General features: G+C 37.2%; 1 protein-coding gene across 1 annotated transcript; it reads right to left on the reverse strand.

Annotated features, from left to right (window-relative positions):
* Positions 1-1,463: 1,463 nt before the first annotated feature.
* Positions 1,464-12,805, reverse strand: hsd3b7 (hydroxy-delta-5-steroid dehydrogenase, 3 beta- and steroid delta-isomerase). The gene is made up of 6 exons (XM_015054623.1): positions 12,566-12,805; positions 10,183-10,338; positions 7,864-7,972; positions 4,750-4,849; positions 3,330-3,492; positions 1,464-2,050 (listed from the first exon to the last, which is right to left on the reverse strand). The coding sequence occupies exons 1-6, from the start codon at positions 12,726-12,728 to the stop codon at positions 1,638-1,640; spliced, it is 1,104 nt and encodes a 367-aa protein (XP_014910109.1). The 5' UTR covers positions 12,729-12,805; the 3' UTR covers positions 1,464-1,637.
* Positions 12,806-16,321: the final 3,516 nt, after the last annotated feature.

Genomic DNA, 16,321 nt, shown 5'->3' on the forward strand with positions numbered 1-16,321 from the left:
AATACGCTGCCTTGTTTCCAGAGTAACAAGGAAATGAAGACAACATTGTTACTGGGTGGAAAGGAAACACGTGGAATATAGAAACAAATGAAAAACAAAGAATTGGACAAATAAAACATTGTTTCCAAGTGGCAACGAAACCAAAAGCCACCCATGAATGATGTCCATAAAGTTGGAAAAAAAAATACAGTGGTGCACATGAAGAATAAATTACTCTTTATTTATAATTATAAAAAGATTACTAAAAACAAAAACAAAATTGAATATGACGTTAAATAAAACATATTTAATACACACAAAGTAAACAAGGTTTGTTTTTCCTTTTGGTCATAACATATAAACTCAGAATGAAGGCGACCAAAAAGAAAAGTCATTTTGAATGCTTTTGATTTTATAGCTTACCATAAAGTGTATTGCATTTGCTTTTGAAATGCAGCAGTCAACAAGTTTACACCATCCAGTCCGCCTTTCAGACAGCACCAGCCTTTCTTTTTAACGACACCAATGAGCGTTTCATAGCGCCTTTAAAACGAGTAAAGAATCAGGTAATAATTACATCACTAAACTGCATTATTGTGGTTATAAAACTGCATTTTTAAAGGGAAAAGCTCAAACATACAGTCCTGTATGTTTGTAAGGCAATGATGACACTGTTACTGAATGACAGACAGGAATGAAACACAGAAATTAACATAAGAGCTCAATATTTCAGTCAGAGGTGCTACATTTTTGTTCAGTGGTTGTTCACTGCAAAACACAAAACCTTACCAAGGATTTATTGTCTATTTTCTAGTGCAAACATCTTACTATACTTGAAATAATACAAAACTAACTTATAAGTAGCTATTCAGCAAAAAATAGGAGCTTGTTTTAGGTCAACAATTCGTAAATATTAATTTTAATAAAGTACTAGTTCAACTGGGAAATTATTTAACTTATTAACAAGACATTTCCCCATGTTATCTGTGGAACTAAAACTGGGTTGCTAGGCAACGGGCTGGGCTTGCCTGGCGTTGCTAGGTAACGGCACAATGGAACTAGAACGTTTTCATCAATATTAAGGAATTATTGACTGAAAACAAGCTTAGTGTGGATGAAAACAGTACCAGCTCTGAGTGAAACAATTTGACAGTGGAGCAAAATGTTTTCCTGGTTTTCCTGTATCTTTGTTTCCACCTTCCTAAAGTCATTCTTTCCCCAAAATGGGTTTTTTTTCTTGCCCAAAACGTCTTTTGGAAAGAAAGAGGTGGTGATTTTTTTGCCCAAACTATTGGCATATCATTAAAATAAACTCCTATAACTTACTTGTAAGTTAGCACACTTGAAATAAGACAAAACTAAGATGTTTACACAAGAAGTTAGACCAAAATGACTTAATCTTTTGCAGTCCGTTGGAAAGAAATCTTTCATATAAAATATTAATTATAGACCACCACACTACTGAAGAAGCCAGAAATGGTGTATTCTTGTGATTAAGATGTGATTTAACATTTTATTTTCACTCTTCATCAGCGTCTGCATGTACCTGCAGGTTTTCGCAGGTCAGGGTGTTTCAAGAAACACAAGTCCTTCTGGATCTGGATCCCGCTCCTTTACGTAGCAGCGTGTGAAAAGACTTTGTAGTGGCTGAGGTGAAGCTAGCTGTCCTTTTGCTTGTCTGCTGGGAACGTTCTGATCCACGACTGCGTTCGCGCTAGACACTGACTCCAGTCGTAAAGGGGCTGGTACTGGAAATACCTCTGTGCTTTGTCCGTTTGCACCGTGAAGGTGGTGCTGGCCACCGCCAGCGTGTATCGGTTCAACAGCGGCGTGTAGTTGTAGAACGGGCTCAGTATCCAGCGCAGAAAGTCGTTCAGGATGGCCAGGAAACAGAGGACGATGCCCGGCATGCAGACTTTACGGAAGTTGAACTCGGACAGCAACTCCATGTTGAAGTCCTCGTAGCTTTTGTAGGGCGACTCGTCGTAGCAGAAGAAAGCTTCGCCGGCAACTTTTTCAGGATTCATCTTCAGGGCTCGAGCTGCGAGTACATGCATCCAGGCGACGTTACCTAGCAACACAAACAAAGGGGTAAATACCAACCTGCTCTCTCCAGCAGTCAGTCACATGAGAAATGTGACATTTCACCAAAAACTACAGGGTTGATGGGATCCAAACATCAAAATAAACATTTCAGATACAAGAAGTAGGCGTGTGTGGAAGGTCATCCTGACTAACTCTGAAACTGAGTAATGAAAAAAGCATGAAAAATCTCCACCCTGGATTTGTTGCTTTCTTTGAACGGTTAATTCCAGGGTTGTTTGCAATCAGCTGAATCACTACACTTTAGGAACAAATTTCACTACAATTACAGCTGCAAGTCTTTTCAGGTAGCTCTCTGCCACGTTTGCACAGTGAGAGATGTAAATATTAACCCTATTTTTCTTCATAAAGGAGCTCAAGCTGCCCATAGAATAAAAGGAGGAGTAAATTTCCTCCACAAAACAAAATAAAATAAAATAAACACATTTTGAGTTTAACATCAACATTTTTCTAGAAAAAACTAAATTTCAAAAGTCAAGAATTTTCAGCTTTTGAACATTTCTGACATTAACATCAAAATTTCTCAGTTTTTCTGCAGCTAATTGTACATTTTTCAAACTCTGAAATTTCAAAAATTTTCCTAGAAAAGTTCTGACAATTTCAAAATTTCTGATTATTTTGGCGGAAACTTACTTCTCCTTTTCAGTTTTATTAATCTATGTACAATTGTCCCAGTGTGTCGTAGAACAAACTATGGATGCAAACAATAAATTGTCAATTAACGGTTTATTAGATTAAAATTTGTTCCAATCGATTGACTAAGACAACGTATTAGTGTTTAGGTTGTTGTAGTTTAATCTTTTATTATTATTTATTTTATTAATATTTGTGTTATGGAAATAATGTTAGTTCTCCTGATACAAGAAAAAAACTACAGATTAAAAAAAAAGGCCACTTAGCGTTTAGTCGTTAGTCGATCATTTATGTATAAAACACAGAACGATGTGAAATATTTCTACAGTTGCTCTTCTTCACGTCGAACTATGCCTTACACATCCGTTTCTAACAGCTGCTTACGAGTTTTGAGCTTGATGAAATTATTATCAAGTGCAAACATCTTAACAACCTTCTGAGAAATGCAGAGGAAGTGCCGGTGCTACATTTACTTCTGCTTCTAGTTTTGCCCTGAATGCAAGTTGCTGTACTTTGAAATGCACTGAACTGGTTTAAAAGAAAAAGAAAACCAAAAGCAAGCCACTCTTCTGAAGAGAAAGTAGATTGTAGTTTTTGGACATGGAGGTTTCTACCTGCGTAGACTCGGCCGTGCTCGATGTGATCTGGGACGCCCCCGATGACCAGGCCTCCCCTTTCCACAGCCAGGTTGTAGAAGTCTCTCATCAGCTGGTGACCTTCGCCGTAGATCCCCGTCGGTCTCAGCGAACAGGTGTACAAACGCTTCCCACCCTTTACCTGCGCAGAACGCAAACAAACAAGTTCATTCATATTGCACATTTCAACAAAGTGCTTTACATTGTGAGAAAATAAAAACATCATATAGACAAGAACTAAAAACAAGTAACAGACATTACATTTTAATTGCCGGCGTTAAAATTATCAATACACGTCAAATATGTGCATTTATGCGTTTCTCTAGATCTTGGTGAGTCCTTTAATCCTGGAAATGTTCTTAAGGTGATAGGAGGCCAACTTTGTAACCGTCTTTATGTGAAGGTTCATGTCTGAGCTCATCACTACACCCAGATTTCATGCCTGATCGAGTTTCTAGCTGTAACAACTGAAGCTGTGCGCTGATTCTTGGTTGTTCAAACCTCTGTTAGAAAACTGTGATCCCTTTAACCTCCAAAAAGAAAAACAAACATTCCTAAATGGGTCATATGGGTTTGGATTGCATAAAGCAGAATAACACCCCAGTGAGGCAACAAGGGAGGTGGAGGAGCATTCTGTGGCAAAGACGTTGCTCAAGGAAAACCCCTCTATGAGGATTTCTCCAAGCTGAAACCCAACCAGGCCTTCCACAGTGATTAAGTAAACCACAGTTGTTACTGTGTTTTAGTTTTAAGCTAACTTTACTTCAACAGCTTTGCAGGGATTTGGAGAAAAGATCTCAAATAATTACATTACAGTGAATAAACACGACGTCAACAGCTCAAATGTGCCTTTTCATGCACTCTCCCTGCAGGGAGGGCAGAAAGAAGCTCTTCAAATAACAAGCAGAGCCTAAAAAGTTACACCCATGTAAGAGCAGCACTACTTCAACATATTTTTACTCAAAACTAAAAGGTAGCCATTACTCAAGCTCAGATTAACTCGTCAAAATATAAAACTTATGTGGAAATGTTTGTATTTTGAAATATCAAAAGTGAAAATATTTCAGATAAATAACATGATTACAAAATCAGGCAAAAGAAACATTTTTCCAAATCGATTTCTTTCAACTTAAAACTTATGAAGCTTTAACAAAAGTGTGTGTGTCTGGTGAATTTATAAAACTAATGAAACTTTTCAGAAACTGCAGATGTGTCTTTGGCGAAATTTTTCTCTAAAACATGTTTATTCTTCATTTAGTGAAGTTGCTCGCAGTGGGTCAATAATCCACAAATCTTAGTCAAGTAAAAGTACAAATACCCCTAAAAGTAGATTTGTTACCAAAAAGTTACTCAGGTAAATGTAACCAGTTACCGTCCAGCTCTGAAAACAAAGTCTTACCTGACTGCCGTTCGCTCTCAGGACAATATTCTCCGCCTTTGCTTTACTCTTGGGATACGCCATGGTGTGCTTCACTTCATATTTTGTGTCTTCATTTCCTCTGCAAAGAAAAAAAAGCCACATTTAAAACTCTGAAAATCATCTCCTTTTAATGTAAATTATCAGTCGAGTGCTGCTGGGAGTTTTCTCTGCACGTATATTCATGGAAACATGTCGGATGAGCAGATAAAGTTCCTTTGACCCTTGGCCTGAATGAGAAAAATGCATTTCAAGCAAATTCCTCAGTAGCTGCGAGTCAAAACGAAAGTTTGCACGGATTGATGAAAATTTTCAGAACATCCATCCTGAGTTTCTGTGCAACCCTATGACCTGCTCTGAGTTTGCGTTCCTGAATCAGCGCACGTCTCTTTCAGGGCGAACAAAGCCTCGTTGTTTCCCCATGACTTCATGTTGCAACCGTCAGGGGAAAAGCTGAATAATTCTGATGTGATGCTGCCGGGATGCGAGGCGGAGAGGTTTGCCGCAGCATGTTTCGAATGAAGTAATCCACCTCTTTTTATAAATATTCTGACTGAGTTTTATCTTGCGACTGCGATCCATCACCATTAACGTCATGACCTCACCTGCTGCAGCCAAACGCAGCCAAGCTTTCTTAAATATCAACATACCAGGGAGGAAAAACAAGAAGCCTGTTTGATCCAGAAGTTAACTCACCTCAAAGACCACAACGGAGAAAAGTAATAACTTAAAACTTAAAACTTAGGTTATTACTTCAGTAGATTAATTATTACTTATCTGAACTTAGAAAAAAACAAAGCTTCTGTGTCTCTAAGACTCTTGTTTTCTTTAGATCTTAATGATTTCTGTTGACTTTTGTTGCTGGAAATGTTTCAGGCTAAATGTTAAACACAGAAAGATTAAGTTTTAAATTGACTGCTGGAGGACAAAATGCCGTTTCGAGCCATGACAGAATGCTGGATTCAATTGAAAGGCTCAAATAAAAAAAAGGAGCTAAACTACGGTTTTGAGAGTGGCCTAGTCAAAGTTTGGACTTATTTCCAGTTTTCTCAGATACATTGTCAAGTTCAGGGGTCAAAAATTATTATTATTTTTCATTGGTTTGTATTTACTAAGGTCGTCTTTGATAGATATACAAATTTGGTTCATGATTTCAAGCCAGCGGTGTCCAAAGTGTGGCCCAAGGGCCATTTATGGCTCTTGAAATGATTTTGTTCGGCCCCTTACCAGATGTCAACAATAGTAAAAAATTTGCAAAACAAAACAGAAAACAACCGATGAAGCTAAAATCTTTGGAAGTTGAGTTTCATCTTATGGATCTTTTCCGATATGCAGATTTTGTTAACATTTTTGTTTATTGTTGAGCAGTTAAAACAAAAATAAATAAATGAAAGAATCAAACTAATTTTTGAATTTTTATCTTGATACATTTTGTGGCCTGTCAGTAGTTTCAATTTACTATATCTAGGAGTTTTTAAACATTTTAAAATAGCAACTTTACAGGAAGTACAGCCAAACACTCGCAAGATTTTTTTTTCTTCTTTTTTTTTTTTTTAGAACACATTATGAAAATGCACTAAAAATAAAAACATGAGTCGGATTTTGCAGCTATATTTACATGACACAGACCTGAAGTTCCCTCTTTTTCAAGTCAACCTCATCACATTGTTTTTCATTCCAGAATCAGCAGGATGGAAACTTATCACAAGGTCTGACGTCGCAGAAACCCAGACCTGTTCGCATGCATGTTGGTTGTGGTCGGCTAATCACAGTGCAGGACGTCTCTTCCTAAAATAATGGTGACGTGTGCAGACGGCATGTCATTTAGTCACACCGAGCCCAGAACTAAACATTCACCCTCCATATGTGAAGTCAAAACAAAAATCAAAGGCATCCAGTGCAGCTGGAAATAAACCGAAGCTGGTAATTGACGGGAATGTTTAAAATAATAACTAACGCAGAGATGTGACTGTTGTTGCATGATGACTTGATGACAGGAGAGGAATGTTTGCAATCTAAGCCCCAGACGGCGTCTGTACAGCAACGCTAAATGCCAATCATACACAACATCACAGACTGCAGACTGCTGCTTTCACGTCTCCCCTAAAAAAATATTTTTGGCACCAAAATTGTAAAGTAGAAAGTTCTAGTGGGTGAAAAATACGTGATTTTCAAACTAAAACAATAAACTACACATGGAACATTTTAGGTACAGAAATTAGTTGGTGTGACTTCTGCAGAAAATCAATCTGAAATTCATGAAAGATCCAAAATATCTTCACTTTTGTCTTATTAAAAATTAAAAAAGGCTTAGAATTTCTTATATTTAATTTCTTTTTGGGATTAAAGTATTTTTCATTTTGAAGACAACTTTTGGGTTAACTCTCCAAGGTTATTTTGGGTTTCATCAAGATTATTAATGTTCTTAAAGGGAAGATATTTTAAATGTCCAAAATAAATAAATAAAACAACAAATAAAATGAATTACAAAGTGAAAAAAAGGGCTCGTTGTGAAAGGAATGAAGACTTTTATTGTCTTGTTTTTGGTAGAAAGAGAAAAACTATAAATCAAGCAAATAGAAAATGAGGTCATTTTAACTCATCATGTAAAAAACTGATTTATTGGTTATTGTGACAGGAGCAGGCGGGCCGGATTTGGCCCTCAGGCCTCTAGTTTTGCAACACTTTCTCTGGTTTTCTCATAAACAAGAAATATTCATCTATAACTTGTGAAATGCCTGGTAAAATTTACACCAGTCTTGAACTGTAGTCAGCGGCCCCACAAATGCATTCTGAGGACCACAAATGGCCCCCCTGCCACACTTTGGACACCCCTAAATGAAGTTTGCAGCCTTTCTGATGAACATCTTTCATAATTTGTGTTATGATCGTTTTGAAGCCACCCAGTCTTAATCATATCATGTCCTTCCCTCATGATTTACATTATTATTGTTTTATTTTCCCAGAAAAACAGGAAGGCGACCGGACAACATCTGGATTAACGCCATGTGGAAAACACATGGCAGAAAGAAGAGAGACAGAGGGAACATCAAAGGAGGACTGTTTCAGTTGTTAATGATGAGGAATGACGTTTACCTCTTGAAATGATCGCCCTTCACGTTGGGTCCAATCACTTCCATGCTGCTGGTGTAGACGAGGCGCTCGACGCCACATTCCACACATGCTCGGATCACGTTCTCCGTTCCTGACGGCAAAAATCAGCCAAACTTAGAAAGAACATTTAACTTTCACTCAACATTAAATAAAGCCTTACTGAAACAAATGAGTGTCTCTGTTCTTCCCAGATGAGAAGCTAAAAGCAGATTAAAACGCGGTCTGGGATCCACATGCTGACTGGAGGCCTTTTCCCCCTCCTTTGTGCTAAAACTAAATCTGGACTCCATTATCGAAGTCGGACAGCCGTTGGAAAGAAACACGAAAAATGACGACAGGAAACAGGAAACCTCTTATTGTGGCATTGAAAACAGTAGATTTATTATTACTTATCTGATATTTTGCAACATTGGACTCGGGTTCCTCTGTTACATTTTAAATTTTCTTTGGCAGTAGATGACGAGATTAAAGTATAAACCAGATCCACTGCTGCCAACTCACCAGGTCGTTGCTAGGTAACCAAAGAGTGAGTGAGTGAGTTGATTCCAACAGAGTCCTGTGCGGTTCAGTGAAATTATTGGATATTCTAACCAATGTATTATATATATTGTTATTTATTGTTAAGCTGAAATCAAATATTTCTTTTCCTTCTCACTAAAATAAAAGATGCTATCATGGAGTTTATAGCGCCAGATGACAAAGAATAGAACTGCGACCCAGGACTTTTGAATCTGAAAACCAGAGAGGCATTTTATCTCTCAGGTTAGAAGGAAAGAGTTAACGAGAAGCAGGAGCTCTGGGGTACCAGGAAAGATTCTCTGAGTGTTTGTCATTCCTTAAAATCAAAACTGAATGAGAAACCAGGTTGAGCCACTTCGCTTAATGAAATAAAGCACCATTGGGTTGTCATGAACGCGGGAATCAGTCATCTAATTAGTCATCTCAGGATGAATCTGTTGTGTCATGCGCTGCTGCTGCTGTGCAAAGGGGGGATTCATAAAGCCCAGTCAGCCAACAGACAACAAAAGCATGTTTTGTCCGTTTTGTTGAATCCAAAACCAAACAATAGAATTGAGTTTCTTTCTTTATTAATGAGGCGTCTCGTGTTTGAATTTAGCCATCCTGCTTTTGTGGACTATTTATGTGCAACAGACACAAAGATATTCCCAGAAATGTGTTTTCAAAGATAAGGCTGACAATAATACTAAATACTGTGTTTGTGCCGCATTGTTGGGCAAAAACAGACAGATGAGTCACTCTGTGGGATTTATTGAAAATAAAACAAAAGCAGAAACTACAGACTGTACAATTTTAGAGAAAACCTTTGTTTCTAGTTTCAGTTACTCTCCTACAAACAAATTCTGTGTGTTTCTAGAAGCATCGACTTCTAGAAACAGAGAATTTTTGAATTATCCAGACTCCAATAAATATTAACTTATTGCCAAAAAAACATCTGGGAGGATTTTTTTGTTTGTTTGTTTGTTTTAAGCGCTTGGACAGAGAGAATGTTTGTGGTTTCCTAAGAAGTAATTTGCCAGATTAAAAACCACCAAGCTACTAGCAAGCAGTTAAAGCTTCAGTTGTAGAAACGTCATTGAACCGCAGAGGAGTGTTTCGAAATCCTGATCGTCATGGAGTGTGGTTGCATGTTGTGAATGTTTTCTTTAACACAACTTCCTTTGATGTTGCGCTAAAATTGGACTTCACCATAAATGAACCTGCAAGAGTTTTTCCTCAGAAATGGTGCGTAGGAAAAATAAAAGCCTCAGCAGAGGCAGGTAGTAACTAGTTGTTACTCTCGTACATTTACTTGAACTTTTTGGGGAAAAAAAGTTGTTCAAGTAAATTTACTCAATTTACCTGAATTAACCAAATCACCTTTGGTTAGTTTTCAACATGGAAAATTAACCAAAGGTGATTTCCCATATGGTTACTTTTTACTTTCACTAGAGTAAATATATATTAAAGTAGTTCTATTTTTACTTTAGTGCCATTTTTTTGTACTCTATCTACCTCTGAAACATGGCAAACATGGAAAAATCATTTCCTGGAATCTGGTTACAGTATAGAAACAAATCCCAATATTAAACCAGTGATATGTTCCAGTTTTTAGGGAACTAACTGGAAAAATATGTGATCCAACTTCCTGATAGTTTCCGTTTTGATCCCGTCACGGATATGCCGTAAAGGATGTCACTACCTTTGGATTTCTGAGGAAATCCACACAAAGGTGTGGATTTCCTCAGAAATCATTTCCTTTCTTCCTGTTATCACTCCGATCACGCCACCTCCGGGACGTACCTGTGACGTTGACGGAGTAGATGAGGGACGCTGGGATTTTGTGCCAGACATCCACCAGGCTGGCAGAGTGGATTACAACGTCGACCCCTTTGGTGGCCTCCAACACGCTGTTGTAATCTGTGATGTCTCCTTGGATTAAAGTCACTTCCACCTCATCTGCATAAGAAACAGGAAGCAAATGCACCCATTATTGCATGCAAGGAAACAAATTGTTTTCCAAAGAATTTCAGGAGATAATAGAAAAAGACATAGGTGGACTGCTAAGGATAATTAAGGCTGTTTGTCAATAAACGTGTTCACCTCCTTGTTACAAAATTTCCATTCTTGCTTGCTTACAAATGCACATTTTCCAGTAATTGTTTCCTTATCAGCTCAAGAGGAAATATGTCTTCTATCACATTGGCTTTTCTTTTGAAATGTGAATGAGATATGACGGCCATCAGCTGAACTCGCCCTGACATCAAAGTTCATTATTGCGCAATGCTGTTTTTAGTTGTATTGAAATAAATGACGTAAAATCTGACTTCTATGTAGCATAATCTGGTTCCGGAGGCTACCGCTAACCGCTAAACTGATTAATTTCGACACTAATAAATCCGAAATCCGCAACATATCGAGTCAAACACGTCACAGAAATGCACGCTAACGCTAAATTTCATTCGCTTTTAATTCACATGAAAGCCGATGATAGCCGAAAATAATGTATTTTGGAAAGAGGAAGTGTTTTATTTTGAAGAGTGCTTCGTCGTATCCGGTTTTGTCTTCTGTTTTGTGTTGCTAGGATACAAAAAGCCGTTATTCAAAAGGTAAAAAGGTACCAGCCGCATGTTAACGATTACAGAAGCTTTCACTGCGTAATTCACGTATTTTACACAAAAAGATCACTCGCCTCCAACTTCACAAATGTTGATTATAAATGGAACGTAAATATGTTTCACTTTACCTTGTAATTATGTACAATCATTAAATAAAATAGATTTATTTACGTGTAAGTCACAAAAACGTGCAAATAATGTAAAGAATTCGTAATCGGGTAAAATGTCAGATTAAAGAGGCAATAAAAACTAAAACTCTTATGTAATTTTCAGCAAGCCCTATTCTTTCTTTTGACTGGAAATGCTTTTCACATGCGAGGATTATTCATTCAAAATTCAAATTATAAGATACTTAATTGATCCCAAAGGGAAATTAAATTAAATTCTTCTTGTATTGATCATTATTAATGACGCATAGCCTCCAAACTCCACTTCCCCAAGTGAAATACTTTAAAAGTTAAGACAATGTTCACATAAACATTTTCAAGCAATAAAAACAAAAAAACTGTTATATTGATTTTGTTTCTATATTGTGGTTTTGACTGGAAATGCTTTACATGTTCCGTTCATTTCACATGGGAGGATTATTGATGGTACACTGCCTCCAAATTTAGTTTCCCATGTAAAATATTGTGTAAAAATAACAAAGTAATAGTGTAAAAGTTAATAAAATAATGTTCAAATAAACAAAAGCAACCTTGGAGTTTATTTTAAGACGTATTGTGTTTTGGTCCATCTTGTAGATTTCGTCTGTGAGTGAAGAAGTGTGTTATCATTTTAAGAAAGGTCTTGAACTCCTGGTTTATCTTTGCTCTCATGCCTCGTCCTTGACTTGCTGATATAATCCAACGCAAGCAGAAAACAGCCAGAAAGGAAAAGGACTTTTGAACCTCAGCTCAGAGAATCGGTTGCAAATGTTTTACCAGTTCAGACCAGTTTTAAAACGCTGAACATACAAGCCAGCATTTCATTTTTCCTTCATCAGCCTCAGCACAGGGCTGGCGGCAGGTAAAACTGCTGATCAGTCATCTGTTATTGAATTACACTCAGGAAGCACGACAGGCGTCAGTCACATATCAATTATTAATTAAACCCAAACAAAGACGGAATGGCTCATTTATTCAGCTACTCATGGAGGTTATTCATGTTATCATGAAGCATATGATGCGAGCAGACAGAAAACCAAGCAAAGATAAGAGATTAATTATACATTATCTATGCTCATATGATATAGGAAGGAAGTTGAAGCTGCAGAAAAATAAAACACTGCGCACCTTTTAAAACAGAGGGGATATTTATGCCAAATTTAATTTCTACACGCAAGAAAAACCAATAAATGTATCTTTTGAATAAAATGAGGATATTCAACTGAAAACCAAACAACTGAACATTTTGATATTTGAATGTACAGAAACATGTTTATTTTCAAATCTGCTTAAATCATTAAAACGCAATCCAGTTATTATACATCACTGTAAAAGCCAGCAGACTAAAAACGAAGCACCTCTTCATGTTTCAAACAGGATTACTGCGACAGAGAGAAAAGAAAGAAAGGTCCCTGCTCTTACCCGTCTTCCTCTGTTCGTGAAACCCAGGATATATGTGCTTGTCAAACACCCGCACCTCCGCCAGCTTCTCCTCTTTCTCTAGCAAAACATCGAGCAGGTGCTTGCCGAGGAAACCGCAGCCTCCTGTGATCAAATAGACGAGCGTCCTCTTGTTTTCTTCCATGGTGGAGGAGACTGAGCTATCTGTGAGCGCTCACTGCTTCTGCACGAATAACAGCTGACAGCTGGCGGAGGTGCCTTTATGCAAGCCCCGCCCCTTTTTGGGCGGGACCGAGCGGTGCTGAACACCCATATGACGTGTACAAATCGCGGTTTCTCTCATAAATTCATTTTAGAGTTGGGTAGTAACATTTACCTGAGTAACTCTTTAGAAAAAAATACTTTGTGGTATTTTTACTTCTTTTACTTGAGTAATTTTATTACGAAGTAACGCTGCTCTTGAGTAAAATTTCTGGATCCTCTACCAACTGAATGAAAAACAAACATGTTTTAACCAAAAATTCAAATTGTTATAGTTTCTTAAGTTTTTATTGAAAGAAACTGATTTTGATTTTTTTCTTTTTTTATATATTCTGTTACTTATATGAATTAGTCATTTTGGTTCTTGAAATACCAAAATTTCCACTTAAATTTAGATTTTGGTCTCTCTGCTTATGTAATTTTTAAATATTAGAAGACTGATAATTTGACCAGTTACTCAGTTTTTGAGTAGACTGTTTACCAAATACTTTCTACTCTTTGAGTAATTTCTTGAATGGCTACTTTTTACTTTTACTTGAGTAAAAATATGTCAAAGAACTTTTCTACTCTTAAGTAAATTTTTTGGGTGCTGTACCCAAGATATCTGCTTCAAGCATAAATTATTTTTTTAAGAACTGGAATGATTATGACATTTTAAATTTTGTTGTGCTTTATTTGTGCACAATGACATTAAAATGAATTCCTATTCTATTTTATCTATAAAACAACTGACAAGTTTTAAATTCCTCTGTTTTGGAAGTTTTTATTGGAAACTCAGACACTTCCTTGTTTCTTCTTTAGCCTTTCTAATATTAGAACACTTGGGAATGCCTCATTCTCAGGTGATAATATGTCATTAACTTTCTGTTGAGAACCGCAACGGGCCTCAAGGAGACAAGCAAATTCATTGTTGCTAGGAAACCAAAACACACTAGTCACGTGACCGCACAACTAGCAGGAAGGCAATCATTTCATAGTCTGTGAAGGTAAGAAGCACATTGGTAAAGTTTTTTTTATTATTTTATTTAAAAAAAAAAAACGTTTCACTCTTGAAAGTGAATTCAGGTTTCATAAGAATTGTGTTTTAGATATTTTTAAATTCGTATGAGCTGCAACAGTTGTCCAAAAGCAAAAACATATTAGAACAAAAATCCCTCACAAACGGGACAAATTGTTCAAAAATGGAAATGACTACAAAAAACAACTAACCCAATTCTATAATTTTTTTGGAAAAATAAGCTGAACCTGACTGCACTACTAGGATCGACATTACATCCGTTTGATTCGACTGAATTAACTTTATTGTAAAGTGTTAATTTCTAAACGTTATTTTTTTGTAAAAATGTTTAGATTTATAAGTCTCACTTTCTTATCCCTAATAACTAAATGCAAACTGATCCACACATGAATTCTTGACCAAATTGAGCTGAGATGAAGGAAGAATAAACACCAACATCATAATCATTCCTCTATTATCTTTTTTAAAACTTTATTCCACTGACAGATTATTTCACTTATAATTTCCCCATAAGAAAAATAATTACAGTGGAACTAACACTTTTTCACAAATAAGGAATTATGGACCTAAGAAATACTCATATTTCTTGCTGAAAATTTACTTGTAAGGTAGTTTTGTCTTATTTCAAGTGTACTAAGATATTTGCACTGGAAACTGGACAAAAATACTTTGTAAGTTTTGTGTGTTTGCAGCACAACAAACGATTATGCAGGTATGACTCAGAAGCAGCGGTAACCACTGTTATTAAGACCAAAGACAAACAGACACGCACTTTGAGGAGTGCCTTAAATAACCAAGTTATTAAAGATTATATGAATTGCATAACTTCCCAGTAGAGAGTATGACAAAGTTCATCTCATCATGACCTACAAAATAAAGGTGATGCTGTTTTTAAATGTGTAGCTGGGTGGAGCAGCTGTTCCAGTCAATGAGCTGCTCATTTCAGGATGAAGGCAGACAGATTTAGGTTTCTTTTTTAAGCTCAACGTGAGTCGGCATCTGAAAACTGCAGTTGAAGTAATACCCAGTGCACCTGGTTTCCTTTTACTGAGGATACAGCTCAGCTTTATTTTACTAGAGGGAAAAATCTATGTTAGAAGATTAGGGCCACTAAAAAAACAAAACAAAAAAAAACTGACTTTAATCTCAGAATTTTGACCTTTTTTTTTAATCAGAAATTTAAAAATGTTTAATCTGAAAACTCAAATCTACCAAACAAATTTGGGACAGGCTTTCAGTGTGGGCAAAGTGAACAGCTAAAAATATAACAGGAGGAAACATTTAAGTGATTATTTTTATATACTAGCAACATATCTGACATACACCTAGGAATAGTTGGGTTTTTATTTATGTTACGCCCCCAAGGTCTAGGGGTCCAGGGGCAGCAACATAAAATGTGTCCAGAGTAACAAGTGAAATGTAAAATGATTTATTGCAAAAGAAAGTTTCACAAAACAATATAATTTAGCCCCAATTAATGCAAAACAAGAGGGATTAACAAACTCAAGAATGTCAGGTGCAAATTAAAGTTACGAAATGTCCACACAAGTCAATTCAACGTAAACTCAAAGTAACCCAAAAAGGGAGAAAGGGGAAGGGAAAAAAAAACCCACACACACAAAGGGCACAAAGGGAGTACCAAGCTTCTAGCTTGACAAAACAATCAAGCTACTCAGCAGAACAAACGGGCACAAAATGGTTCAGAACTGCCACAGCAGCTGTCCAGCCCCGACAGCACTGGCATCCACCTCCAGTTTGAAAGGTCGGGTCAGATCAGATGGAGCCAGGACTGGTGTGTGGCAAAGATGCTGCTGCTCAGGTTTGGGTGTGGGATAACCATTTATCGCCACAGTGTTGCCATTGACAGGAGCAAGAGAAGGACTAGAACGTATGGGATCATTTTTTCCTCGACTACCAGCATTATTAAGCTCATCCACTTTTAGTGGAGTTCTCACTGCAACTCGAGCACAAACAACATTAAGTTTGGGTGCAGGTCGGGGGTGGTACGATTGCTTACTTTTATTCCAATCTGAGCTTCCTGCAAACGATGAAAACCATCGACGCTTCAAGAGTTTCTTTTTATTGGCTTGTTCAGCACTTACCACGTTCTGGTCACATCTTTGCAAGGTTTCAACAGCTGGAACAGATGACAAATGTCTAGCTAGAGGGGCAGATGCTTTCTCCAAGAGTGGACCAGGCTCCTCCCGCTCCACCAAATCTGGAAGCAACGGAATGCAGTTACTTTCGGTTAGCATAGCACCCCCACTAGAAAATGGAGACAACACAGAATCAGAAATGGAAACAGAGTCTGAAGAGTCTGGGGTTGTCTGATTTAAAGGACTGTCTAAAACCCCCAGACTTGGAAGTAAACCTCCAGAAATGTCGTTCCCCATTAGCATAGCCACCCCATCTATGGGTAACTCTGGGCACACAGCAATAGGAAAACACCCTGTGACAAGTTTTGATTTTATATAAACTCTGGACCGGTCTTGGAGCAT

Source organism: Poecilia latipinna, unplaced genomic scaffold, assembly GCF_001443285.1.
Source record: "Poecilia latipinna isolate Pla-1442-1.1 unplaced genomic scaffold, P_latipinna-1.0 Scaffold1264, whole genome shotgun sequence".
NCBI lineage: Eukaryota > Metazoa > Chordata > Actinopteri > Cyprinodontiformes > Poeciliidae > Poecilia > Poecilia latipinna.

Bases quoted from the DNA above. Each gene is read 5' to 3' on its own strand.
- hsd3b7 (XM_015054623.1), bottom strand. From the start codon at position 12,728: ATGGAAGAAAACAAGAGGACGCTCGTCTATTTGATCACAGGAGGCTGC. The intron at 4,850-7,863 runs GTAAACGTCATT...TTTTCTTTGCAG, and splicing joins AAGGGCGATCATTTCAAGAG to AGGAAATGAAGACACAAAAT. The intron at 2,051-3,329 runs GTAGAAACCTCC...TTGTGTTGCTAG, and splicing joins GCACGGCCGAGTCTACGCAG to GTAACGTCGCCTGGATGCAT.